Source organism: Cygnus atratus, chromosome 28, assembly GCF_013377495.2.
Source record: "Cygnus atratus isolate AKBS03 ecotype Queensland, Australia chromosome 28, CAtr_DNAZoo_HiC_assembly, whole genome shotgun sequence".
Lineage (NCBI taxonomy): Eukaryota > Metazoa > Chordata > Aves > Anseriformes > Anatidae > Cygnus > Cygnus atratus.
The window spans coordinates 2158713-2184715 of NC_066389.1; the positions used below are offsets into that span (position 1 = coordinate 2158713).

General features: G+C 65.9%; 3 protein-coding genes across 3 annotated transcripts; all 3 read left to right on the forward strand.

Moving 5' to 3' along the window:
- The first annotated feature begins 57 nt into the window (after positions 1 to 57).
- On the forward strand, positions 58 to 16765 carry CADM3 (cell adhesion molecule 3). The gene is made up of 12 exons (XM_050715835.1): positions 58 to 137; positions 8939 to 8993; positions 11611 to 11743; positions 11881 to 12033; positions 12256 to 12393; positions 12628 to 12798; positions 12922 to 13012; positions 13242 to 13411; positions 15005 to 15130; positions 15768 to 15893; positions 16253 to 16318; positions 16647 to 16765. The coding sequence occupies exons 1-12, from the start codon at positions 58 to 60 to the stop codon at positions 16763 to 16765; spliced, it is 1428 nt and encodes a 475-aa protein (XP_050571792.1).
- Positions 16766 to 21124: 4359 nt separating this feature from the next.
- ACKR1 (atypical chemokine receptor 1 (Duffy blood group)) lies at positions 21125 to 22682 on the forward strand. Its single transcript, XM_035571686.1, has 2 exons — positions 21125 to 21145; positions 21762 to 22682. The coding sequence occupies exons 1-2, from the start codon at positions 21125 to 21127 to the stop codon at positions 22680 to 22682; spliced, it is 942 nt and encodes a 313-aa protein (XP_035427579.1).
- A 1888-nt stretch (positions 22683 to 24570) lies between these two features.
- LOC118261034 (serum amyloid P-component-like) lies at positions 24571 to 25722 on the forward strand. Its single transcript, XM_035571671.2, has 2 exons — positions 24571 to 24640; positions 24935 to 25722. The coding sequence occupies exons 1-2, from the start codon at positions 24577 to 24579 to the stop codon at positions 25552 to 25554; spliced, it is 684 nt and encodes a 227-aa protein (XP_035427564.1). The 5' UTR covers positions 24571 to 24576; the 3' UTR covers positions 25555 to 25722.
- The last annotated feature ends 281 nt before the right edge of the window (positions 25723 to 26003 follow it).

Consider the following 26003-nt stretch of genomic DNA (forward strand, 5'->3'; position numbering starts at 1 on the left):
GCTCGCAGGCACACGGCTTCGGCTCCGTTCGCCCCCGGTTCGGCCCCGGTTGCCACCATGCCGCCCTCAGCGCTCTCCTCCTGCAGCTCCTCCTCGCTCCTCCTCGGCGCCGCCAAGGGGAACCTCTCCTCGGGACGGTGAGCGGGCGGCGTGACGCCGGTCGGGACCGGGGGGGAGGGAAACGGGGAGGGAGACGGAGCGGGGGAGGGGTGGGGTAACGAGCCCCCCCTCCACCCTTCTCTCCTCCCGCACATCCCAAGAGGCGATAACGGCGGCACGGCGGTGGGTGAGGGCGCTGGGGGGAAATGGGGCGGGAACGGGGGGGGTAACGGGGCTTTAACGGGGGAGCCGGTACGGCGGCGCACCGCCGTTATGGGGAGTCAGGGCGCAAGGCAGGTGCCCGGCAGGTGCAGCCGCCCGGGCCCCGCCCCCGCCTCCCCGCCGCCGGCCCTGCTCGGGGGCCGCCCCGGCCCCGGGCGAGCGAAAGCGGGAGCCCGCGGCCCCGGGAGGCGGCGGCGGCGGCGGCGGCGGGGCGCAAGGACACGGAGGCGCCGGGTGCTGGACGCAGGCCGTGTCGCCCCCCGTGTGTGGCCCCCTCCCATCCCTCATCCCCTTCTCTGTCCCCGCCGCCTCGCACCCGCCCGGGGGCGGGGGGGGGGGGGGGGGGGGGGGGGGACGGCCCCGGCGGCGGGGAGCCCGGGGGGTATGGCACAGGGGGGGGGGGGGGGGGGGACGGCCGGCATTGACCCTCAGGGGGGGGGAGGAGGACCGAGGGGGTGGGGGGGATGATTGGGGGCGGGGGGGGGGGGGTGGGGGGGGGGCATGGGGGGCATGGGGGGGGGCAGGGCGCAATTTTGGGGGGGGGGCGGGGGGGGGGGGGGGGGGGGCGGGGGTGGCAACCCCCGGGGGGGGAGGGGGACTGAGGCCCATGCGTGTTGGGAATTTGACGGGGTGAGCACCCCTGTGGTGTTGGGGGGGGGGGGGGGGGCGCGGGGGGTGGGTCGGGGGGGGGTGGTGTGGGGGGGGGGTGGGGGGGGGTGGGGGTATGGGGGACAGACCCTTTGGGGTGGTGGACCGGTGGTGTGGGGTGTGTGTGGGGTGTGGGGGCGGACCTCGCCTATTGGGATGGCCCCCACTGGGGTGGGGGGTGGTGCCCGTGGGGGTGCCCCGTGGATGGTGAGGGGGGGTGGGGGGGGGGGGGGGGGCGGGGGGGGGGGGGGTGTGTGTGTTTGGGGGTGGGGGTGGGGGTTGGGGTGGTGGGTGGGTGGGGGTGGGGGTGGAGGGGGGTGTTGTGTGGGGGGTGGGGGGGGTGGTGTGGTGGGGTGGGGACAACGCGGGTGGGGTGTCTCCTGCGTACTGGGGGGGTGTGACAGGGGTGCGGGGGGGGGGGGGGGTGTGGGGTGGTGTGTGGTTCGGGGAGGGGGGGGCAAGTGTGTTGCTGGGGGGGGGGGGGGTGGGCAGTGGCGCGGTGGGGTCGGCTGGGTGGTGTGGGGGGGGGGTTGGAAGGGGGGTGGTGGGGGGGTCGCGGGGGGGGGTGGGCAGGGGGGGGGGTGGGGGTCCTGTCGGGGGAGAAAGAAGGGAAGAGGGGGGTCTCTCTGGGGGGGGGGGGTGGGGGTGGGGTGGGGGGGGGGGGGGGGGGGGGGGGGGGGGGGGGGGGGGGGGGGGGGGGGGGGGGGGGGGGGGGGGGGGGGGGGGGGGGGGGGGGGGGGGGGGGGGGGGGGGGGGGGGGGGGGGGGGGGGGGGGGGGGGGGGGGGGGGGGGGGGGGGGGGGGGGGGGGGGGGGGGGGGGGGTTTGGGTGGGGGCCCACACCGAGATTTTGAGACTCCCCAGAAAAACCCTCATCCCATCCTCCCCATCCCCATTTGTGGTCTTGGGGTCGTTGGCCGGGCGCGGCCCGTTCGGATGGCTCAGCCTGCCCTGCTGCCCCCCACCCGCCGAGGGGGGGGGGGGGGGTGGGGTCTTGGCGGCGGGGGGGTGGGACCCGCTGGCACAGCCCCAAAGGCTCGGCAGGCGTCTGATGGCATCCGAGCATCCAAAAATCCCCGAGCATCCCATAAATCCCCAGCGTGTTTTGCTCTGCGGGGGCACGCAGCTCCCTCCGAGCCCTCCAGACAAAGGGTGTTTACCCGCGCTGTGCTGCGTGGCCGGGCGTGGGCCTTTAATGAAGTGCCGCAAAGCAAATATCATTTGGGGGGGGGGGGGCTCGTAAATGGTTGCGCTTTGGGTTTTTTTGGATTTCTTTTTTTTTTCCCTAAAATCGCCGTGCGGAGCTGAAAATCCTCCATCAACCCCCCGGTTCCCTTCTGGAGGCGCTCGGTGTCCGTGTGTTTTTGGGGAGGTGGCTTTTAGGGGAGGGGGGGTGCCCGGGGGGGCACCTGCACCCTGCAAGCAGCGGACCCCCCCACCCCCCCCCCCCCCCGGTGGCTTGGAGGATGGCAGCTGTCACACGCAGCATCACCCTGGGGGCGGGGGGGGGGGGGGGGTTTCGTGGCTCTGTTTTCCTGGCAGGTTGTGGCCCCCCCGGCTCCCGCAGGAAACCCAAACCGCGACTGTTTGGGGCCGGGGGTGGCTGTGGGCCGAGCAAGAGCCCCAGTGGGGGGAGCGGTGCTGGTGGCTGGGGTCCTGATTTGCACGTCCGAGGGCGCGGTGATGCTGCAGGATTTGTTCCCCGGGCTCTCCGGCAGCCTGCCGTGGAAAGCCCAGGGGACCCCAGGGCGCCCCCGGCAGAGCCGAGCGCGGTGCTGGAAGGTGCTGGAGGAGCCGCCACCGACCCGGCGGCGCCGCAGCCTCGCGCCTCCCCGCGTGGGCTTGGGAGGGGGAGATTTCGGGGCCGTCGGGCGGAGCTGGCGCTCTGCCCGGCGGCGGTCGTCGTGGGCTTGGCCGGAGCCCGTGCTGCCGTCGGCACATTGCTCAGTGTTTGGGCTGCGTTGCGTGGTCGGCCGCGCCGCGAGGATCGCTCCCCCCGCGGTATTCCGCTCCCCCGGAGCTTGTGGGAGCCTTTTGTTTGAGCTGCGCCCTGCTCTGCTCCCAGGGAAGCCTTGGCGTTCCAATAACGGCAAAAACCGAGCTCCCCGGGGCTGTTTCTCCTCGGCGCCCCCTCACTCTTGTGCACCAAACCGTTGGTGGTGGCACGAGGAGAGCTGTCCCGTGGGGCGCAGCACGGAGCAGGGCTCGCGTCCCTTGTCCCCCTACCGGAAAGCCGTTCCACTTGTCCTGTGCCCGTTCCCCCTGTCACTTGTCCTGTGCCCGTTCCCCTGCCACTAGAAACCCCTCAGTATTTAGGGTCTGGGGGGCTTTGGGACCCTGTCCCCATCAGGAAGGGTGGCACCATCCTTTTGGAGAGGGCTGCTTGGCCAGGGCACGCTGGAGGGGCTCTCTCCGTGCTCCCAGCTGGTGTCCTGCTGTAAGATGCGCCCCCTGCCCGGCTGGAAGCAGCATTTTGAGGCTGGGTGGTGGCCGTGGGTCACCTCGGGGGAGCTTCGGGGACAGCGGCACCGCTCGCCCTTCCCCAGCTCACGGGAGGGCTCCTGCAGGTGTCAGGGGGACGCTGGGCACGGAGGTGGGACCACAAATGGCACCTGCAGCAGTGGGACCCTGCGTGGGACCCCCAGTGGCACCGGGAGCCTGTGGCTGGGCGAGGGGACGGCTGGGGGCTGGTTCCTGTCCCCAAGGTGGCTGCCAAGAGCTCCATGTCCCTCAGGAGCTGTCAGAGATAATGTAATCCCCTTTTTGCTGTGTGGGGCCATGCCTGTACCCAACCCACGTGCAGTGCCACCAGGGCTCCCCGTCCGCTCCCAGCACGAGGCCTCGGAACTGGGGCAGAGCAAGCGGTGACGGCCCTGGCATGGCACGAGGGGGGCGAGTGTGACCCCTCCGTACCCCTGCAGCCCCCTTTCGGGGGGCTCCCACCAGCTGCCTGTTGGGGGAAGGCGAGCAGCCCTGGCACCGTGGCCAGGGATCAGTGAAATCGGCCGAAACGGAGCATCCGAGCGGAGGGGAGCTGGGGCGGAAAAGCCGCCGCTCAGCGCCCTGGCACGGCATGGCAGGCTCAACCCAGGTTGGATTTGAAGACAATGCCTGGGATAAGTCCCACAGAGCTGCCCTGGGCATACCCAGACAGCGAGGGGACGTGCTGGCGCGGGCGGGAACCGATCCCAAGAATTCCTCGGGTTTGGCACGGAGCAGCACGGAGCCAGGGGGCGTTCGTGTAGGGTTGGGGAAGCATCCCAACAACCCCAGGGTACTGCTGCCCAAGCAAGATGTGCCTCCATCGCAAACCCAGGCACCCCTTTGGAAGGGGACGGAGGGAAGCGCCGGTATGTCCAGGACACCCCCCGTGTGTGGTCCCCTGCCTGCAAGCCGCTGCCTCCCCCTGCTCTGCTTTTGTGCCTCCCCAGGGCTGCCAGAGCTGCCGGAGGGACCGGGGGCGGCTACATCTGGGTGCTCGCCCCGGAGCTGGCACGGCCCGGCACGCCGCCAGATGGAGGAATCTGCAGGAAAGCTAACATTTTTGTTTGTTTTCACTAGGTCGGTTTTAACCTAGTTTTACCCCGAGCCAAGGTGCCATTCGGGGACTCGCCAGGGGAGCAGCAGCCTGAGCGAGGAGGGGCTGCAGAACCTGAGCGCGTGCCCAAGGTGGCGTGGCGGTCTTGGCGCTTGGTGGGCTCCGTTTGCGTGCCACCAGGCTTGTTCTCCTGGTGTTTGCTGCTGTAGAGCCCGGTCTGCTCATGCCTCTGGGGAAGTGCCGTGCCCCATGTGCAGGCAGGTGCCGTGGTACCCCCGTGCCCAGCCCCATCCTGGGGATCCTCTCGCAGCCGCGGCAGGGCGCAGATTGAATCATACCCTCGGTGCCTCGGTGGGCCTTTGGAGGGGATGCCAGCACGGTGACACCCACGCAGGCAGATGTACCCGATCCTGCCCGGATTACTGGGGCAGCTCAGCTTGAACCATCTGGTCCAGTTCTCTCCCCTCCGCTCCCAGTTGGGCGCGCGGGTGCAAAACGGTGCGGCAGCGGAGCCGCCGGCACGGTACCGACACACACGGACAGAGCTGGGGCTCCATCCTGCTGGGGACGAGCTCCCGGTGCTGTCCCAGCCTCTCGCCATGCTCTGCTGGAAGGGCGGAGGAGCCAGGCACAGAAAGGGCGGTTTAGGTTGGATTTGAGCATCCTCGGTGCCAGGAGCCAGGCGAGGCTCCGCGCCGCGAGCATAAATAACAGCGGAGGAAGGCGGAGAAGCGGAGACAGGCGCCGAAGGCTGGGCAGGAAGATGTTTAACCATTCCGGTCACCTGCGCAGCGCCACACTTGGCCTCCGCTGTAATGCGGCGAGGCCGCGGGACCGGCGGCAGCCACCGCGGCTGCTGAGCCCCCCGGGGCATCCCACACCAAGCTGGGGCAGCGACCTGGGCACCTGAATCCCCGCGTGGTGCCTGGGTGTGTGGCTCCATCCCCAGATGCGGTTCCTCAGCCTCTTTATTTCCAGCTCAGCCTCTTTATTTCCAGCTCAGCCTGTTTACAGGCGAGCCCCGGTGCGCAGCATCAGTTTTTCCAGCCAGTTGCTGTCGCTCGAGGCTCCCGAGGTGCCGTGCTGCCCCGTTGCTATTGATGGGGCCCTGACTTGTGGCCGCTGCACGCCCTGGGAAGCCTTTGCTGATCTTCAGCAGCAAGCAGAGCACTGATCGGGCCGGAACAGAGGAATTGATGGGATGTTGCTGCCCCGTGTGCCCTGGGGAGCTGTTTTCCAGAGGCAGGATGTGCTCTGTGGCATCTGTGCGGTGCTGTTGGCTTGCCTCTGCCCTTACAGGTCAGCATCTTGGGGCTCCCCCGGGGGGCTCCGCTCTGCCGCTCCACATCTCACCACTTTGGGCTTTTTTTTCTCTCCCCATGACTCTGGGGGCTTCACCTCCAAAAGGCAGAGTCTGGGCATTGGCAGAGGGGAGCTGGTGGCACGCAGCTGAAGCTCGGAGCTCTGTTACCCTCGGGCATCCCTTGGGATCTGGGGGCTCCCTGCTGCAGCCGGCCACAGCGGAGCATCCATCGCGGCATCTGTTGCAGCCATGTGAAGGACTGGTGGGGTTCAACCCTAATTTTTTTCTTCCAAAATGACTTTTCCCTCCTCTTTCTGGGAAGTCAGGACGCGGCGTCGATGTGCGGTGCCCACCAGCAGGCACGCCAGCCCCTGGGCAAGGAGCGGAGCCGCCAGGGTTTCCCAGAACAGAGGGAATTATTTCTTATTCCCAGGTAACAAATGCCCTCGTGCACAACTTGTGTGTTTAATCCTCGGACAGCCGGCAGCAGCAATTTCTCCTGCCAGCCTGGGCAGAGCCGGGCGCGTGTTTGGATGCCTGCAAAGCAACAAGCAAACCGCCGGGGCATCTGAAGCAACCATTTCGAAGACACCTCGCTGGGCAGGCAGGAGATCCTTAAAACAGAACTGTCAAAGCAAAGAGCTCGTTTCCTTGGCAACACTCATGGTGGAGATTGGCCTTAGGGTAGGAGCTAAAAAACACGCTCGGAAAAGTAGTGATCAGCCACTCCCCGTCCAAGGGGCCGAGAGCCCTCGGAGATGGTCCCCTGCCGGAGGCGAGGCGAGATTTTGGGAGGTCCAAGGCTGGGAGATGCAGGGGGACGAACCAAGGGTGTCCTTTTGGGGCAGGAGGAGGATGCCCCAGCCATGGAAGTGTCGGAGGCCAGGATGGACGGGGCTCTGGGCAGCCTGGTGTGGTGCAGGGGGGCCTGGAGGTCCCTCCCCACCCATCCCGTGATCCCCCCAGACATGAGGGGATGGGGCCAGCTGGTCCCTGCCTGCTGACGGGAGGAGGAGGGCTGGCTTCCAGGGTTCCCAGCCTCCCTGGTTCCCCTGTGGCTCTTTCTCCTTTTGGGGACTCCAAGGAGGTGCTGTGGCTTGCGGTGGCTGCGTGACCACATCCACACCAGGGGCACCTTTTGGGGCCCCAGGGAGGTCTTGGCTCATGACCCAGGGGACCAGCTCTGGCCTTGCGGGGTGGCCACGGGCCTGCAGGTGGCCTCGGCAGGAGAAGCAGCCGCCGTACCCTGCGTCGGGATCCCCCATCGCTGCCTATCGCCGAGCTGCCGGCAAGGCGCGAGCGCGGTTGAGCAGAGGCACCGGCGGCACCTGCCTTTGTGTGGCTGCCAGCGCTGCAGGCGGGAGCTGCCGCTGCCATCGGAGGGCTTCCCCGGCCCCCACAGCAGCTGGATCCGTCCCAGTGCTCTGCAGAGGCTTCACTCGGCCCTGGGGCGAGCAGGAGAGTGATGGGTGTGGGGTGGGGAGAAACCCCCCCCCCTGGAGCAGGGGATGCTCCCTCGAGGTGCAGCGCAGGGGCACTGAGCCAGGAGGAGGCGAGGAGCATCCACCCCATCAGCCGAGAGCTTCGGACCCGTTCCCTTCAGCTGCTGCTCCTGGATTTGTTGCTAATTGCTGGCCTCGTTTCAGCTGCTCAGCCCTGGTCAGGTGGCAGGCAGGGCTGACAGCTCCCCCCCCTTGTTGTCCACCCCCGGCAGGGAGGTGACCCCTGGTGCCCCACAGCAGGAGCCAGGACCCTGTGGGACCTCGGTGCCCTCGGAGCTGCAGGATGCTGGGGATGATCCACGGGGTGCCGTGGGTGAAGGCACCGGGAGAAGCCCAGCAAAGTCCCAGGGTTCAGAGCAGGCTGTGACACAGAGCTGAGCTCTGCCCTTGCTTTGCCCCTTCCTGGAAACTGCTCCTGTGTGTGCCTGCGGTCGGAGAAATCAGGCAAAATGTGGCGCTGGGACATGGGGCTTGGTTTAGGTCCTGCTCAGGGTTGGAAGCAGGCTCCTTGGGGCCGTGTTTCCTTCTGCTCCCAGCGAGTGTTCCTGTTGACGTGTCACCTGGAGATTAAACCCCAAATGGCACAGGGTAGGAGGGGACCCGGTGCTGCCAGATCATCGCTGCCAGCAGGAGAGCACCGCGGAGGGACTGGGGTGCGTCGATTGTGCACAAAAACCCCCCATCCTCCGCAGACGTGCGAGGAAGAGGAGCGCAGCGCCGAGCAGATGCATGGAAACCGGAGCAGGTTTCCCCCTCCTAACAAAATCTGGAGCGAGGCAGCTGCTTGCGTGGCGGAGCCTGAAGTCGGGCTCTGGGCAGCCCAGACTGTGGATTCGCGCGCCGCCCGGATCAGCCCGCGCAGCAGATGTCGGAGCCGCGCCGAAAACCCACCGGGCTCAAAGCTCTCGAGAGGCTCCGGTGGTGCCAGCAGTGCGGTTTGGGATGGAGCTTCCCCTTCCACCGGCTGTGGGACCGAAACACGCTCCTTGGAGAGGAGGCGACCTTCCCCAGGAGGGAGCGCCTGGATGAGGACACCAGGGTTTTGGGGAGCGCCTGAGCAGGCCCTGCCGCTGGCTTGGGGAGCCAGGAGAGACGTGAATATTGTTTTTCCCCTCATAAATCCGATTGCAGCCCCCTGCAAAAGTGCACAGGTTTAATTAATGAAGTACTGATTTTTCTGGAGCGTGGCGTGCCTCTGATTTCCCTGTGCCGGCCAGGATCTGGAATGAGTGCAGGCAGCAGCTCCCAGCCAAAACCAGGTGCCCGTGGTGCTTTGTGGGGTGCCCGAGCATCGTTTTTGTCCCGCTTCCCCCGGGCCTGGCCACCTCCTCCAGGAGGGTCCCAGCGGGGCAGCCCCGGGCGCTCCGGCTGCTTGCAGCCCTCGCTGCTTGCTCGCGCACCTCGTGCCGTTGTGGGATGTTGGGCAGGGGCCTGGGACGGACAGCGAGGGAGCGGTGGTGGAAATGCAGAGCTGTGGAGCTGAGGATCTGCTTCCCCCTCCTGGAGATGCTGGAGAGGAGCCCGGAGCACTGGGAGCGCTGCTTTGTGGCAGGGCCAGGCGGGACACGGGGGGCCTGGGCTGGCTGCAACAGCACCGTGTGGGGCTGTGCATCACCCCAACCCCACAGAGCAAGTTTGGAACCCCAAACAGCACACCGGGCTCGGGGTGCCCAAGGCAGCATGGCCGAGGGATGCTCCGTGCCAGGGCGAGGGGCCGGCACCAGCCCAGGCTGTCAGGTGGCAGCGGCTCTGTGCTGGCAGCGGGCACTGGCACGGTGAGCACGGATGCTTCCTGGAGCATCCGGCACCTGTCCGCACTGTCCCCATGCTCGTGGGGGCTGGTTGGATCCAGGTGCCAACACGGACCCAACGCTCTCTGCTGTTGGTGCAGGGGATGCTCCGCACAGTGCTGGAGCAGTCACGGTGCACCAGGCGTCCTCCCGGTGCTCGGTGTCCCCGTGTCCCCTCCCTGGAATGGCAGCCTTGGTCCTCGTGTCCTCCTAGGGTCCCCAACCCTCCTTGCTCATGTCTAGGGACAGCAGAGTAAGGAGAGTCAGGGACCTTGCTTTGTCCCCTCCCTGTGCCATTGCAGGATGGGACAAAGCTCCCCGCGGTGGCTCCCCTGTCCCGTGGCGGCGGTGTCCCTGTGCTGCCAAGGGCCGGCAGGTTCCAGCCGCGGCGGGTTTTAATTAAATCAAGGCAGCCCAGCCGTGCCCATCTGCTCCGCCAAGCTGTCGGGCACGGAGGCGAGCGGGGATCTGGGTCGTGGCAGCGCGGCTCTGCGGCACCGGGGTCTCTCCGTGGGGTCAGGGACGTCGGGGCTCTGTGGCACAGATCCCTGATGCCACCGGGGCATGGAGCCAAAGCAGGGGGAGGAAATCTCCGGGGTGGTTTCTGTGGTCAGGACGGGGGTCCCAAGGTCGGGGGGTAGGACCCGGGGGGATCTCTCCACCCATGGATGCTGGAGCTGGGCAGGGGGATCCAGGATCCCGGGGCCGTCGCATGCTGGAGGCACCGCAGACACCCAGTGCCTCCATCCTCTGCTGAGCCTCTCCCTGCGTTAATACCTTAATGAGGCCAGCGCTGTGGCAGGCGATGGTAATTGCGTTAATTAAGAGATTGTGGGACTGTCCTCTCCTGTGTGGGTTTTATGCCCTGTCCTCAGTCACGGCGGAGTGGTAGCGCTCTGAGTTTGGACAACAGTGGCTTGGAGCAGCCTAATCCCCTAATTACGGTCGTAGCAGCACAAGAGCATCGTTAACCGAATTAAAACAAGCCGACAGACATCCACCCAGTCCCCAGCTCTCAGTCTCCGGCTGTCTTCGTGCACCCAGTGTGCACCACGGCAGGGGCACGGGCACCACTCACCAGGCACCATCCCCAGGATCAGGCCCCGCAGACCCTCCGGAGAGCCGCCCGCACGCGTGGGGACCGTGGCACAGGCACGGGGACCACGCTCGAGTAGGCTGGAGGTGCACCAGGGCGGAGCATCCGTCACAGTTAACAGCTCAGGAGCCCAGGCCAGCGCATGGCAAGGATGGGGAAGACTCGGTCAGCACCTATAAATATCTGCGAGGAAGGAGATGGGAAGCAGAGGCTCTTCAGCTGGCTGTTACACCCAAGCAAGTGGAGAGGAGCGGAGTTTGAACAGCGAGCGTGAAGTACAGGCGTCGGTGACGGCAATTTCCTGGGGCTGGAGAAGGAATCTTGAACCCTGGGAACGTTTTTAATCCAAATTTGATGCATCTCTGGGAGATTTTCATTCTTGCATGCCCCAGGCTGGTACGAGTGGGGTTTCACACGCTTTCTAGCCTGGAGTTTCCTTGAGTTCAGCACGAGCCTGGGAAGCCTGGAGTCCTCGTTCCCAGCCCCAATCTCTCTGCTCCTTCCTGCTCCCTGCGATAGCCTTGGGGAATTTGCAATGTCAGCAAGAGAAAATATTTTCCTTCATCACTCTGGGCAGAAAATGGAGAAATTCAGCCCAAAACAGGCGGCTTCTGCTAACTGGAGCTTCTCCCTGACAGCAGGCATCGTGCAGGAAAATGAAATCAGGACTGTGCTGCGGGTGCCCAGGGCAGGATCCCTCAGCTTGGGTCCTGAGCCCGAATCCCTGCCAGAATTTGAGTGCCGCGATGGAGGATGATGCTTTGTGAAACTGCATCCAGTACAAACTGCAGCAGGGTTGGGCTGCTTGTTGCGTGCGACCTCCAGGCTGGGCGAGCGTCCCCAGCGTCCCCCTCCTCTGCGGGGCAGCTCGGCTCGCTGGCACGTCGGCTCTCCCAAAATAGCCGTCCTTGGGGCACCCGGGGGTTATCTGATCCTCCCGGTGCTCCTCTCTGCCCTTGGGCTGCTCCGCAGCGATGTCCGCGCTAGGGAAACGCATCCCGGGAGGAGGTGGAAGGGATGGGGAGGACCGGGGAGCAGCAGCACCCCCAGCAAGGGACACGGTGACCTGCTTCAAAAAGCAGCTTTTGCTGGAGGCAGGGCTGGAGATGGACAGGCAGCAGGGCATCCTGTTGCATGGGGCGTGGAGGCAGCTCCAGCTGGTGCTCGTGCCTGTGCCAGGCTCTCCTGCAGCCTCCCGGGGCACCCCAGCTCCCTTCAGCATCATCCAGCACCCCCAGGGACCGTGCGTGGTGTCAGCCGAGTGCTGGAGCCCTGCATGTCCCGGGGCTTTGGGGACAGCGCCGTGGCCCCCGCTCCCTTCTCTCGGTCGCTCAGCGATGCTCGCGTGCCCCGGGGGAGAGGCGATGCCGGGGGGGCCCCCGCTGACCTCTCCTTTCTGCGCCCAGAGAGCCAGCCCACGACGTCGGATGAGACGGTGGTGGCCGGCGGCACGGTGGTGCTCAAGTGCCAGGTGGAGGACCCCGACGACTCCTCGCTGCAGTGGTCCAACCCTGCCCAGCAGACTCTCTACTTCGGGGAGAAACGAGGTGCGCGCGGGGACTCGGGGACGGGACGGGGACGTCGGGCAGAGGGAGGTGGTGCCGCCGGGTTAAAACAGGAGCCAGGGAAGGAGCCTGGTGGCCCTGCGCCTCTGCCACTTGCCCCGCTGTCCCTTGTCCCCCAGCCCTGCGGGACAACAGGATCCAGCTGGAGAGGTCCACGCCGAATGAGCTGACCATCAGCATCAGCGACGTGGTGCTGTCGGACGAGGGGGAGTACACCTGCTCCATCTTCACCATGCCCGTGCGGACCGCCAAGGCTCTTGTCACCGTGCTGGGTACGTGCTGGTACCCCCTGCTCGCTCCCAGCCTCCCCCCTGCCTCTGCCCCATGTGCGGGACACCAAATGGGTGACCGGTCATCCCTGCCACCCCATGTCCCAGCCCATTAACCCATCCTCGTCACATCTATCGATGCGTTTCTCCATACGCATCCGTCTCTGGACAGCAGCACGCACAGAGCTAAGAGGTCATTGACTTTCTCCCTTCCTCCTCCCCCAGGAATCCCCCAGAAACCCCAAATCTTCGGCCACGAGCAGCCCATTGATGAGGAGAAGATAGCCCGGCTGACCTGCCGCTCCTCTGGCAGCAAGCCCGCCGCCCAGCTGCGGTGGAAGAAGGGCAACAAGGAGCTGAAGGGTGGGTGCTGAGGGCTGGGGGAGCTGGGGGCACCGCGGGGACAGGTGGGGCACCGCGGGGAGAGATGGGACACTGGGGGCTGCGGATGTGCCCGGTGCTGGACCACACCAGCACCCCACACTGCTCCCAATGATGGGATGGGGACAGGGCGTCCCTTGCTCAACACACGTGCCAGCCCCGTCCCTCTGCAGGGACGCTGTGACCGTCACCTCCAATGGTCCCCTGTCCCCACAGCCGAGGGCACGGAGGTGGTGGAGGACCCCAACGGGAAGACCTTCACCGTCAGCAGTCGGGTGGAGTTCCGCGTCACCAAGGAGGACAACGACGCCGAGGTGACCTGCACGGTGGACCACGAGTCCCTGCAGAACTCCGAGAGGTCGACCACGCAGAAGCTGCAGGTCCACTGTACGTGGCACGCGGGGCTGGCAGGGGGACAGGGCCACGTGGGGAAGGGGACAGGGCCACAGAGGGGTGGCCCCCAGAGCTGGGGGCGCGGGGCAGGGCGCTCACCCCCTGCTCCTTTTGCAGACAAACCGACGGCGAAGATCGAGCCGCACCCCCTGTACCCGCGGGAAGGCGAGAAGCTCCAGCTGCAGTGCGACGGGCAGGGCAACCCTGTGTAAGGACCCCCCCTCGCTGCTCGTTCCCACCCATCTTCCCCCTGCCGTGCACCCCAAAACCCTCCCTGGGGTTGGGGGGGGTCGGGTCAGAGCAGGGCGGGCTCACATCTGCGATGCCACGCACCCCACGGAGGACAGCAGTGAATCCCCCCCGCCACGGGCATTCCCCAGTCCCCCCCGGGATGCTGTGGGGGCCACGGAGGTGCCTGACCCCCTCCCGCCCCGCAGCCCCCAGGAGTTCCTGTGGGAGAAGGAGGGCAGCGACGCGCCGCTGCAGCTCAGCTCCGACAGCATCCTCATCTTCCCCTTCCTCAACAAGAGCGACAGCGGCACCTACGTCTGCACGGCCACCAGCTCCATGGGCAGCGTCGTGGCCAAATACAACCTGGATGTCAGCGGTAAGGGGTCTGGGGGGGCCACGGGCAGCCCCCGGCATCGCCCGCCTTGGTACCACAGCCCCGTGGAGCCGTGCACGGGTGCCGGGAGTGGTGGGAGAGCGGCTCCGTGCCATGGGGTGGGCGCAAGCCCACGGTGCCTGGGGGCATCCCCAGCTGCTGGGGCCTCATCCAGCCCCTGCTGTGCCCTTCCCTGCACCGCACGGAGCTGCTGGACGGGGCTGGGGGGGCAGAGAGCAGATGGGGGGGCACGGAGCAGACTGGGAGAGGTTGAGGCAGGGACGTGGCTGAGCTCCGTCCCCTGCGGTGGGGAGGAGGTGTGCTGGGAGCACCGGGGTCTCCAGGACCCATCTGGAGCCTCTGGGACGGCAAAACACAGGGAGCCCAAGCAGGTTTCCAGCCAGCACCGACCCCACTGAGCCACGGGGCGCGCTGGTGGCCCCGTCCCAAGATTCTGGACACCGACCCCGTGGCTTACCCCGAGCTGCAGGCTTGCCTCGCATCCTGTGTCCCCAGAGCCTGTCCTCGCAGGGGAAGGGGCAGCCCCCGTCCCCTTGCCACCACTGTCCCCTCGCTGCTTCCCCCTGCCCTGGACGTGCTCTGCCGCACTGCTCGCTGTCACTGTGTCCTGTGGGCCATGCGCTCCCCCTGGCTGTGCTCAGCACCCAGCCCCTCATCTCGATGGGAGTCTTGTCCTTTGCTTTTGGCCGTGGTTTGGGGGTTTTCCTCCTCCTCTACGTCCTCCTCTTGTCATCTCCCCGCTCTCCACCAGCCTTGGACTTCCCATCTTTCAGCACCCTTCATGTTCCAGCCTTTCCCTTTTCCCTTTTCCCTTTTTTTCCCTTTTTCTCCCTTTTTGCATCCCTTTATCCCTTTTCCCTTTCCCTCCTTTCTTGTTCTGGGCACCCTCAACCCCTTCCCCTCCGAATGGCTGTGGGTGACAGGAGCACACGGCAGCAATCACCCCTGGGGTCAGTGTCCCCTGAGACCCGCTGCCTGCCCATGGGGAGCTCCCAAGCATCCCACAGCGTGCAGTCTGTCCTCGGCAGGCCCTGCTTGGTCACCTTGTGGCCCCATCACCCTGGGTATGGGGTCAGCACGGGGAGCTGGCTCCTGCACCCACCCAAGGGCACTCAGCACCCACCCACGAGGCCACCGATGTCCCCAGCCCGCTCAGTGTCACCACGCCCAGCTCCACCTCCGGGCTCGGTTCCCCCCTTTCCAAATCCCCCCCTCTTTTTCCCCCAGAGCCACGCGGGTCTCGGGCACCGTCACCGGAGCAGCCGCCCCACGTGACCCAAGTCCCCGAGGACGCGCGTGGGAGAGTGGAGGTGGCCCCTTGCGCTGGGTGACCCCGGGCACGAGGGTCCCGCGGGGTCCCTCGCAGGGTGACCGGGGGTGCTGGCAGGTAGGACACGGGAAAGTGTCCCCACTGTGACCCAGAGGACGGTGGCAGGAGAAGAATGGGGTGGTGGAAGGAAACCGCGGAGAAAGATGGGCTCCCACCACGGCAGGGGGGAGCCGAGGTCCCCCCCCACGGGCCCTGACCCTCCCGGGGGTTGATTGGTGTCCCTGTGTTCTTGTCGTCCTCCCCAGATCTTCCCCAGCTCCCCACCCCACACGTTCACTCCACTCCAGCCCCTCCGCCGGGCCCTTCCCAGCCCATCTCTCATGCTTCTTCCATGGCCACCGCCTCATCCTTCACTCCAGCTCCCGTCCAAGGTACCGTAAGCTCCATTTCTCTCTCTTTACGGACCCGCTGCTCCCCGACCCGGCCGGAGACACTCCGCAGGAGGACGGTGGCCCAGCCCTGGGCCAGGGACACCCGTGCCACATCCCAGGTGCCCGACCAGGCTCCGGTCCCATTGTAACACCTCCTCCCATCCCGTTCCAGCGGGGCGAAGCACCCCGCAGCATCCCTCTTACATCCCCACCCATGGAGAGCCGCTTCCCCCCCGTCTGTTTGTCTGTCTGGCGTGGCCAGTTGTGAGCTGCAGGCCATCTGTGTGAGCCGCCCACCCTTTTCTCCATCTTCCCCTGTTGCTTTTTCCACCCTGTCCCTTACGAGCATCACCTCTGAGCTCCGTGGCTCCGTCCCCTCCCAGCCGTCCCTCACCCCACGGCAGTGCTCACCCCTGCAGGGCTCCCCGACACCCACGGCCGCTGCTTCCCCCTCGCTGCTTCCCCCCTGGCTCCGCTCCTGCCCCTTCTTTACCTCCACAGCACCTGGGTCGAGCTGGATGCGGCCCTGCCCGCCTGGGGCGATGCACGGGGCGAGCCGCAGCCTCTGCCGCACGGCAGGGACCGCAGCATCCCCTCCTCTCTCTCTCTGCTTTCTCCCTCTCTGCCACCTGGGCAGACGCCAGCCCGGTGCCGTCGACCTCCAGCACGTACCACGCGGTCATCGGCGGAGTGGTGGCCGTCATCGTCTTCCTCCTGCTCAGCCTCCTCATCGTTTTGGGACACTACCTGATCAGGCACAAAGGTACGGGGCGCGCTCCCACCTCGCCGGGGTGCCCGGGGCCAAGGGAGGCTGCGCCCGTCCCGCAGCCCTGCCCCGCATCCGGAGACACCCAGCGCAGCCGACGGAGCCCCCTGAGGATTTGGGGACTGTTCCCTACCTCCTTGCTGGCCCCGGTGGAGCTAGGCAGCACCGGGCAGAGGCAGCTTCGTTCCCCATCTCCATCTCTCCTTCTCGGTACCCGCAGCCCTGCAGTGCCCGTGCCACTGCCCCGTGCCTGATCCCCCTCCCCACCCTCCCCCTTGAGCCTTCCACCTTCCTCTTCCTCCTCCTCCTGGAACCGTTTCCAACCCCCCATCCCTGGATTTTCATCCGCCCAGCAGGTGTATGCGTAAGGCACGGGGAGACGGTCACATCCAGCCGGCGGCAAAGCCCAGCAGAGGTGATGTGTGAGTAAGAGCCCCCCCATCCCTGCCCCAGCCGCCTCGGCTCCCGGAGCTGCAGCCTCCTTTTGCAGGAAAACCTCTCAGGGGAACGGGGATGGGGGTGCAGGGGGGGGCAGAGCCATGCAAGGAAGCGCAATTTTTCCACCCTCTGCCTAGAGACGGCGGCGTGAGCTGCTCTGAGCAGCCCAGGTGAGGCTCGGTCCCCAGGCAGGGTTTATCCCAGGGGAAGCCCAGCGACTTTTCCATTTCAGGCCAAACCCAAAGGACTTCTCTCGCCTCCGTTTCCCAGCCAGCACGGCCCCGCCGTGACGCTGTCCCCTCTCCCCCCCAGGTACCTACCTGACCCACGAGGCCAAGGGCTCCGATGACGCCCCGGACGCCGACACAGCCATCATCAACGCAGAGGGCGGCCAAGCCGGCGGCGACGACAAGAAGGAGTATTTCATTTAGGGGCATCGGAGAGAGGGTGAGAAATGGAGCCAGCAAACCCCGATGGAAACGGAAACCAGACCACAAACCCCACTCAACCCAACAGATTTTCTCTCGCGCCCGGCACGGGCAGACAGACGGACGGACAGAGGGATGGCAGGACAGAGAGCGGAGAGCGACCGGCCTGAGACATGATGCTTCTTCTTGAACTTGTACAAAACGTTATTACTACGAACAGCGAAAGCCCCGGCCCCGTTTGCTTGCTTGCACCTCCATCCCTGCGACCAGCGCTCGCGCGAAACACAGACCAACCAGTGAGTGAGCGACTTTCCTTCTTCCTTTGGATCTTTGCTTTGGTTTCGTGGCTGCTCTTTGCTTTGGGCCCTCGGTTGGGATGTTGGGCTGGGGTCAATGTAGCTCTTTCCTTTGTTTCTCTCCATTTTGGGTTTATTTTTTGACATCCAAGGATAAAATCAGCTCCAGGCTCCAGCACGAGCTCCGGGCACCCGGGTGGCCTCTGCGTCACCAATGCTCGCCCCGTGCCTCCCACCAGGAGCTGGGACCTTCTCGTTGTCCCCTCCGTGACGTCCCCGGTCTGCAGGACGGGGACAGGGAGCGCTGTGGACCCCCGAGTCCCTGCCTTGATTTTATCCTTGGTGGTTCTTGTCGAACAGTGTCCATTTGGGAGGAGAGCTGTCCTCGTGCCGTAGGTGTGCGAAGGGGGGTGAGCTTCCAGGGTGGGAACCGCCAAAGCCCCCGGAGATGCCGGGAGCTGCTGAGCACCGCGGCTCCCCGTTCCCACCCCAGTGGGAGGGGGGAGGGCAGGGGTTTTGGGGGCAAATCCAGAGAAAAAAGAAAAAAAAAAAAGCCCCAGTTTGCAAATTGTCAGATCGGAGTCGTCAATTTAAACCATCTATTGAGATGTTCAGTGCAGGAGGCTGCTGGGCATAGCCTGTGGCCGTCACCAACCACCTCTTCGCTGGGCCCCAGGAGCTTCCAGGAAGGTGGTTTAGATCCTGAGAGCAGCTTTGGTAAGAGCCGACGCGGCTCCACGGAGGTGAGCTGGGGTCCCCCTGGCCTGTGCTACAAGCTGGAGACCACCAGCACCACGCCGCAAGTGGCCCAGAGGCAGTGCGAGGCGTGGGCTCCTCCTGGTCCAGGAGATGGGCTCCATCGGTTCCGCTCCTTGGAGCTTTCTGTGTCCCCCCTGTCCTTCCCGTCCCCTTCCCGGGGCAGGTGCTGAGCTGGAAAAGGTCTTGTTGGCTCCAAGGGCTGTGGCCAAAAGCAGCCAGAATGCCCGGGTTTTGTGTCTCAGTAACTTGGGGGTCTCCAAAGAGATTTGGTGGGCACTTGTCCAACCTCCAACCTGTTTCACCCCAGGGGAAACCACATCTCTTCCAAGTCAGATGGAAACCAGAAGCTTTCTCCAACTTCCCCTTCGCATCCCCGGGGTCCCCGTGCTTCCCCCAACCCCACATCCATGGGGCCGGGCCCACTGGGGAGCCAGGCCCCTTCTCTCACCCTTGGGATGAGGCTTTGCCGCCCCCCAGAATCTCGCGGTCTGGATGCGAGGGGTTTGCAGGAGCCGCCCTTTGGCTTCCATTTCGGGGTGTCGGGGGGAGGAGAGCCTTTTGGGAAGGAGCGAAAGCCCTCGGTGGGGTGGGCAGCCTCATCTTGGAGGTGAAGGAAGAGCCTGGTTCCTCTGCAAGGTGTCCCTGGGGCTGGAAACGTGGCTCCCATCCAGACCCCGTGAGCTGGGCACGAGGAGAAGGGTGGGGGGGAAGCCACAGTGCTGGGTTCAGGTGGGAGCAAGGGACACATTTGTGGCATCCATGGCACGGGCACGGCCGGCTTCACTGCGTCGTCAGCAGGGCATTACGCACCTCGGGAGAGAGGCACGAAGCCTTCATCACCCCCGGCGAGGAAAACCTGCGGTTTTCTCCATGTTGTCCCTCCCCGTCCGTCTCCTTGGAGGAGGAGGACGTTGGCCTTGGGTCCCACTGGGAGCCCCGAGCTCCCGCCGAGGGACGCAAACGTTGCTGCCGGAGGTAACGCTGCGAATGCCGATGCTGTTAACTACTTCACTGCGCACACAGCATGTACCGCTGCGTGACCTGGCGCTTCTCCGAAGACCTCTAACATCCACTATCGAACAGACACAATTCCTTACAATAAAAACGCAAGGACGTGTTTTCAAGTACGATTCACTCTCGCTCTAAGTCTCCGTGGCGCAGGTCATTGCGAAGGAGATGCCCCGAGGGTCTGGGAGGAAGAGGGGGCGAGGGGTCCCCAGGAAGAAAGGACGTGGGGATTTGGGGTCGGGCAGGTGAGAGGAGCCAGGATTAGGCCATCGCGAGGAGGTGCCGCGTCATGGGGACCAGGGCAGGACAGGAAAGCGGCCCCCGTGCCAGGGTGACGTGCACCAGGTCACTGGTTGCAAACGAGGAGACACCATGTCGGGGGTGCGGGGGGCGATGGGGAGGCAGGGGGCTACGCGCTGCCCTCATCGCATCGGGTCTGCGGGCTGCACCTGGACGGTGACGCCGGGTGCTGGGGCGATCGCCCACACCACGTCCCGAGGGGTGCGGGCTGAGGTCACCAGGGGGATCCGGTGACTGGGGGCACCCTTTAACAACAGCTCCACATCGGGCTCAGCACGGCTCGGGAGTGAGGGGCAGCGCGCGCCACGCTCTGCACGGTGCCAAGGGGGCCGCGGGGACGAGAGGTGACGGGTCACGGCTGGAGAGGTGCTCCCGGGACAGCTGGCAGTGGGACACGCTGTGTCACCGGTGGGACGCACCGTGTCACCAGTGGGATGCGCTGTGTAACTGGGGGTACGCGCTGTGTCACCGGTGGGACATCTGTGTCACCAGTGGGATGAGTCCTGTCGCTGGGGGGTGTGCTGTGTCACCGGTGGGACGCGCCGTGGCACTAGTGTGGGGCTGGTGGTGCGACGTGCCGTGGCTGATGATGGGCTACACCGTGGGAACGAGGGAGCGACGGGGCGTGCCGTGGCACTAGCACGGGGACGTGAGGGACTTGTGGTCACAGGGGAGCGGACACCAGGCTCGTGTCCCAAGCTGCTGGCACCCAGTGAGGCCGGGCAGCATCACCGCACGGTGGGGCACAAGCCACCTCCCCGAGCCCCAGTGTCCCCTCCTGGAGCGTGGGGGCTCCATTGGCCGCGCGGACAGGGGACCCCCAGCCCTGTGTCCACCACGTGCCACCAGGGCATCCGAAGCGGGCCAGGGCGTGGGGCACGGGCACTGAACTCTCAATAGACCACGAAAGCCATATTTGTGCGGAGCTCTGAGCACGCCGTGGGGTGGCCGTGGGGCAGGGCAGAGGACGGGCTGTGTTGTTGTGCTGTGTTCTTGTATGTACATAAAAGGGAGACAACGAACGTCGATGTTACTTTATAACCTTTCTAATATCCTGTGCTAATCTCGGAAAATAATCCTATAAATATATCTGGATTACACACCTTACCTGGCTGCTCGTCTCTGCGTCTGCCCGCGTGAGCCACGGCCGTGCCCCCCACCCTGGGATGCAGGATGAGGGGGGGCCGGAGGCAACAAGGCGGGGGGGGGGGGGACACACAGCTCACCCCAGTGCACGGTGTGAGGGGGACATGTCTCAGCTCATTGCACACCCCATGGAGACCCCCTCAGCCCCAAGCCCCCAGCCCACCTCCTCAGCCCCCTCTAAGGATGCTCCCACCAAGCACGAGGGTCCCCAGGGCCACCTGGTGCCACCAGAGCCCACTGGCACCCCACTGAGCAGCAGCACAGGGATGGGTGATTCAGCCTCTGGCGCCACAGGGTGACCCCAGGGTCCCCCGCAGGATCTGGCATCCCCTCGGCATCCCCCGCATCCTGCACCCACGGCACCCATCCTGCACCCCAACACGGGGCTGGAGAGCGGTTTTCTACACCCAGCAACAGGAGTGTCTGCATGGCCGGGGCACCGGTAAACAAAATTCCTTAATGAACTTGAGTCGTTCTGCCAAGAAATGATCATTTCCTGCTCGAGAAATTGCTCATGCTGGCAGCTCACCAGTTTTACCGGCAGCGGTGGCCGCCCGTTTCCTTCAGCCCTGGCGGAGGTGATTGCCAAGGTGGGGAGGGAGCAGTTACGGAGGCAGCCCTTATCTCGGCCCCGCAGTCCTTCATCCCCGTGGAGCCGGAGGAGCAGAGCCCAAGCAGGAGCGAGCGTGCACCAGTGTGCACAGCACCCACTGGAGAGCGTGCAAGGGTGAGCGTGCACCAGCGTGCAAGGGCGCACGGTGCCCATCGGCAAGCACGCGTGGCTGAGCTGCGCCACCGCACGCAGCAGCATCGCAGCGCCTGGAGGAGCGGGTGCCATCCCGGGGGACACATCATGGGCAACTGCATCCCAGTGGTGAGTGCTTCTCCCTGCCCTGCTGCTTCCCCCCCCCCCCTTCCACCTCTTTCCCATCCCGCCAGGCGCTCGGAGCGGGCGGTTTTCTCTGTATTTCAAAGAGTAGCATCTCGAGGTGAGCCCGCTCCCAGCTTTCCCGCACGCCTGTTGAGCTTTTCCCTTCCTGCACTGCCCCAGCACCTCTCAGCACCCCCAGTGCCCCTGGCCAGCTGCGCCCAGACCCCCACGGGGCACCCCAGCACAGATCCCTGCCCATCTCCCCCAGCCCTGGTGGGTGCAGGGTGCTGAGTCTCGGAGCTGGGAAATGCTTACAGACAGCGCGGTCGGCTTCGCACCGACCTTGGAGGCTGTAAGAAAATTTGGGTTTTCCTGCACAAATGGGGCTGGCAGGGCCAAGCCCACAGCCCCGAGGTATCAGCACTGGGCAGACCCCTGCGCCCAGGGTGTCCCTCCCCGATAAATGCCGCACGTGGATGCCCCAGCTCCAGCTGTTCCCACATACGCTTGGGTGGCAGCGCCAGGGAAGTACAACCCCCCCCGGCCATCAGAGGGGACATTTCGGGTGCCATCCCACAGCCATCGGGGCACCTGACACCCCCCCCGATCTCCTTCTCAGAGCCCCAAAGTCCTACAGAACGGAACCTTTGTGAACCTGCTGGACCTCCTGGGCAACTTCACCACCAGTGAGGACTACATCGTGGACTACACCGCCTCCGAGCCCTGCCACAACACCTACTGCCCCTTCTTCCAGCGCGCAGCCCCCGCTTTCCTGGCCAGCACCTGCGTCGCTGCCGCCCTGGCCACCGGTGCGCTGCTGGTGGCCTTGGCCAAGTGTCCCCACGCGTGGCCACACCACCGAGCGCTGGTGGCCCAGCTGGCGGTGGCGACCGGGCTCTTCGCCGCGGTGCTGCCAGCGGTGGCGGCGGGCATCGGGCAGGGCTGGCGGCTGGGCGCAGGGGCTTGCAAGGTCACCCAGCTGCTGTGGCACTGCAGCGTCTTCGCGCATGGGCTGCTGGTGGCCAGCGGGTGCTGCAGCGGCGTCTGGAGCCACTGGGACCCCCGCAGCCAGCGCCTGGCCGTATCCATCTGGGTCTGGGCGCTGCTGCTGGCCCTGCCGGCTGCGCTTGCCGGCGGCACGGTGGCGGCTCCGGAGGTGAGCTGCATCCGCCGAAACGTCGACGTCCTCTCGCCCGCCTACCTGCTGCACCTGGCTTCCTGCCTCTGCGTCTTCCTGCTGCTGCCGGCTGCGCTGCTGGTGGCCGCCCTGGTCCGCAGGGGGCAGCGAGCGGGCTGGGGGCCCGGGGCCGGCGCGAGCTGGCTCTTCTTCGTGCTCTGGGTGCCCTACAGCGTGGGGCTGGCCGTGGATTTCCTCCTGCACGCCGAGCTGCTGCAGAGCACCTGCGGCATCTTCGAGCGGTTTGATTACGCCCTGGGGCTGTGCGAGGCGCTGGGGGTGCTGCACTGCTGCCTGGGGCCCGCCGTGCTGCTCGCCGCCGGGCTCTGCTGCCGCAATGTGGGCGCTGCCGGCGGCTTCTGAGCACCCCTGGCACCCCAAAAGCAGCAGCTGGACCCCGGCACCACCGCCAGGGGGCCGGCGGAGCCCAGCTGCCCATGGGTGACGTTGGTCCTCCAACACCCATGGGTGGCACTGTCCCCCCAGCACCCTCCACTCCTGGCCTGTCCCCACCAGCAGAGCCAAGAGAAAGCCTCAGCGTGGCCACCAACTCCATCACGCTCCTTCTTTGGGGTCACCACCGGGCTCTCAGCACCCACAGCCACCCAGTTTGGGGCCAGACAGCCCGATTTGCACAACAGCCACGTCCCCAGGGTACCCCCAGCCCCCCGGGAGGGGTCAGCCCCAGCAGAAAGGGCAGCGGCAGCGGTGTTTTATCCCCACGGGCACACCAACGGGGGATTATTGGCTCTCTCCTGACAAGCCAAGATAAACACCCTGTCTGTGATCGCCCGGCGGAGATTATCTGCAATAAATGAGTCTGTCAGAGCTGCACACAGGGCCTGGTTTAATGGGGTGGGGAGGGTTCCCCAAAACCCATACTCCACACCCATCCTCACCCCCTGCTGCTGCCCACGCCATCAGCTTCCAGTGAAAGCTGCTCGGCACAGAGGTGGCCAGGATGAGGCCCTGGGGTACTGAGCAGGATGAGGCAGTGTTTCCTGAGGATGCCCAGCCCTGGCGAGTGCCGGCTTTGCAGCGACATCCATCACCTCCGGCCGGGCGACACGCAGCACGCCCGCCAGGCCGCGGGATGGAAGCGAGCAGCAGCCGCTCCTCGTGCCTTCAAATTAGGGGGAGACGTTAACGATGCTGGAGCCGCTCTCCGGGCTGTTAGCAGGAAGCCGGGTGATTTATGTCTGGCGCTGGAGGCATTTGGCTGGCGCTCATCCATTCCCATTAGGGACGGCCGCGGTCACGAGGCGCGCGGGGTGCCAAAGAGCCTGGCAAGGAGCTGGAGCAGCTCGGGGGGGGGGAGAGCAGCGAGGGGCATGGGGGCCCCAGCCACCCCCAGGGACCAGCACCCAGCACGCTGACCCCCGAGGAGCTGGGGGTGTCCCTGTTAAAATAAGGGACATCGTGCCCAAAAAGGGGTTGGGCGCCCGCAGCTGGGTGCCGCCCGGTTTTGCCCCCCAGCACATCCATGCACGGACTGCGCTCCCTCAACCCAGACCACCACCCCCCCACACCAGCACCCAGCCCTGCACCTTCATTGCCAAGCCCAATTTGCCCCCATGCAGCCACCCCGGTTCCTCCAGTGCCTTCAGCCAGCGGGCTCCGTGTCTCAGGCTGCCCCGGGGTGGTCGGGGATGTGTTTGGATGCTCGTGCATCCCTCCGGCCATCCCCACAGCAGTGAAATCCTCCCACTCCCCGATCAGACTGACCCCCAGCCCCAGCCACCCTCAGAGGAGGACACATGGACACTCTGGGAGGACACACGGACGCCCTGGGAGGACGTTCAGCCCCTTCGGATGATGCTCAGACACCCTCAGGGGACACAAAGGCTGCAGCGGACCCTCAGCCTCTCGGGTTTGCCACGGTTTCTTCTGCCACCTGCTGCCCACGGCTCCGGTCCCAGGCTCTGTCCCTTTGGCCTCAATGCAGGGATGGGGCCAGCAGAGCCCAGGGACGTGGCCAAGAGCTTCAGGTGAGGGACAACAGGCGCCTTTGGGCTCAAATTTGGGGGTTTTACCCAGGGCTGCGGTGGCCCTAAGCTACACCAGGGCACGCGCCCAGGGCATGGCTCCAGGGGAGCCCCGTGCCAGCGGTGACGCAGGGTCTCGCGGCCGCATGACAGCATGAAATCGCCCCCTCCGGGCCGTGCCAGGCTGCTGGGATTGGGGAATGCTGCTTCCCTCCCACCCACGGCAGCCGATAAACCCGTGGGTGCCAGCACCGACGGCCGCACCCAGCACCATGGGCAGGCTGCAGCTGTGGCTCACCGTCCTTGCTGGCCTCACCGGTGTCACCGCCCAGGAAGGTAGGGGGACATCGAGGGGACCAGGGCTGGCACCGGGGTGCAGAGCAGGGAGCGGAGAACCCAGGGGTGTGGGAACATGGGGGGGGCGGCCCAGCCAAGGGGGTCCCATCCAGATCCCCATCCCTGGGGACAATGCAGTGGCTCAGCCCCATCCAATGCCCCCAGCCACCTCTGGCAGCCCTCTGCTTTATGCCAGTGGAGCTGGGGGACACTGGAGCACCAAAGGCACAGCGGGGGACATCTCCCAGGGGGGTAGGCTCAGAGGCCACCACGTCCCTTCTGTCACCCCCCCAGACCTCTACCGAAAGGTGTTCGTCTTTCGGACGGACCCCAGCGATGCCTACGTGGTGCTGCGGGTGAAGCCGGAGCAGCCGCTGCTGAACTTCACCGTGTGCCTGCGCTCCTACACGGACCTCACGCGGCCCCACAGCCTCTTCTCCTACGCCACCAAGGCGCAGGACAACGAGATCCTCCTCTTCAAGCCCAAGCCCACCGAGTACCGCTTCTACGTGGGGGGCAAGTTCGTCACCTTCCGCGTCCCCGAGGGCCGCGGGGACTGGGAGCACGTCTGCGCCAGCTGGGAGTCGGCCACCGGCATCGCCGAATTCTGGCTCAACGGGAAGCCCTGGCCCCGCAAGGGGCTGCAGCGGGGCTACGCGGTGGGCGCCGAGGCCGTGATCCTGCTGGGGCAGGAGCAGGACGCCTTCGGGGGCGGCTTCGACGTCTATAACTCCTTCACGGGCGAGCTGGCCGACGTCCACCTGTGGGATGCGGGGCTGTCCCCGGACAAGATGCGAGCTGCCTACCAGTCCCTGCGCCTGCCGCCTGCCCTGCTGGCCTGGAGGAGCTTGAGCTACGAAACCAAGGGTGACGTGGTGGTGAAACCGCGGCTCCGGGAGGCTCTGGGGCGCTGAGAGCCCACCTCAGCCCCCGCTGTCCCCTCTCTGTCCCCATCGCTGCTTCTGCAAGCCGCCCGCATGTCAAGGTGCCACCCGCGGGCCACAGCCCATGCCTGGGGGACAGATGCCGTGGGGAGATGGGGACATCCCCAGCCTGGCAGAGTCACCCAGGGGTGCCCCTTCCCTTCCCAACGCCCCCCTGTGCTGCCCCAGTGACACCCAAGGTCATCCCCTTCCCGTATATATAGATAAATAAAATAAACCAGCAGCAACGTGAGAGCTTCTCCATGCGAGGCTGACGGGATGGGTGTGAGCAGAAATAAATTCCTGGGGATGAGGGGGGTTAAAGGGGGGGGTGGGAGGCTTTGGGCAGCTCCCCAGGGCTGCGGGACATGTCGGGGGGCTGTAGCAGTAACCGAAGGGCTGAACGCAAGGCTGAACCCAAGGCATGGATCCACAGGGCC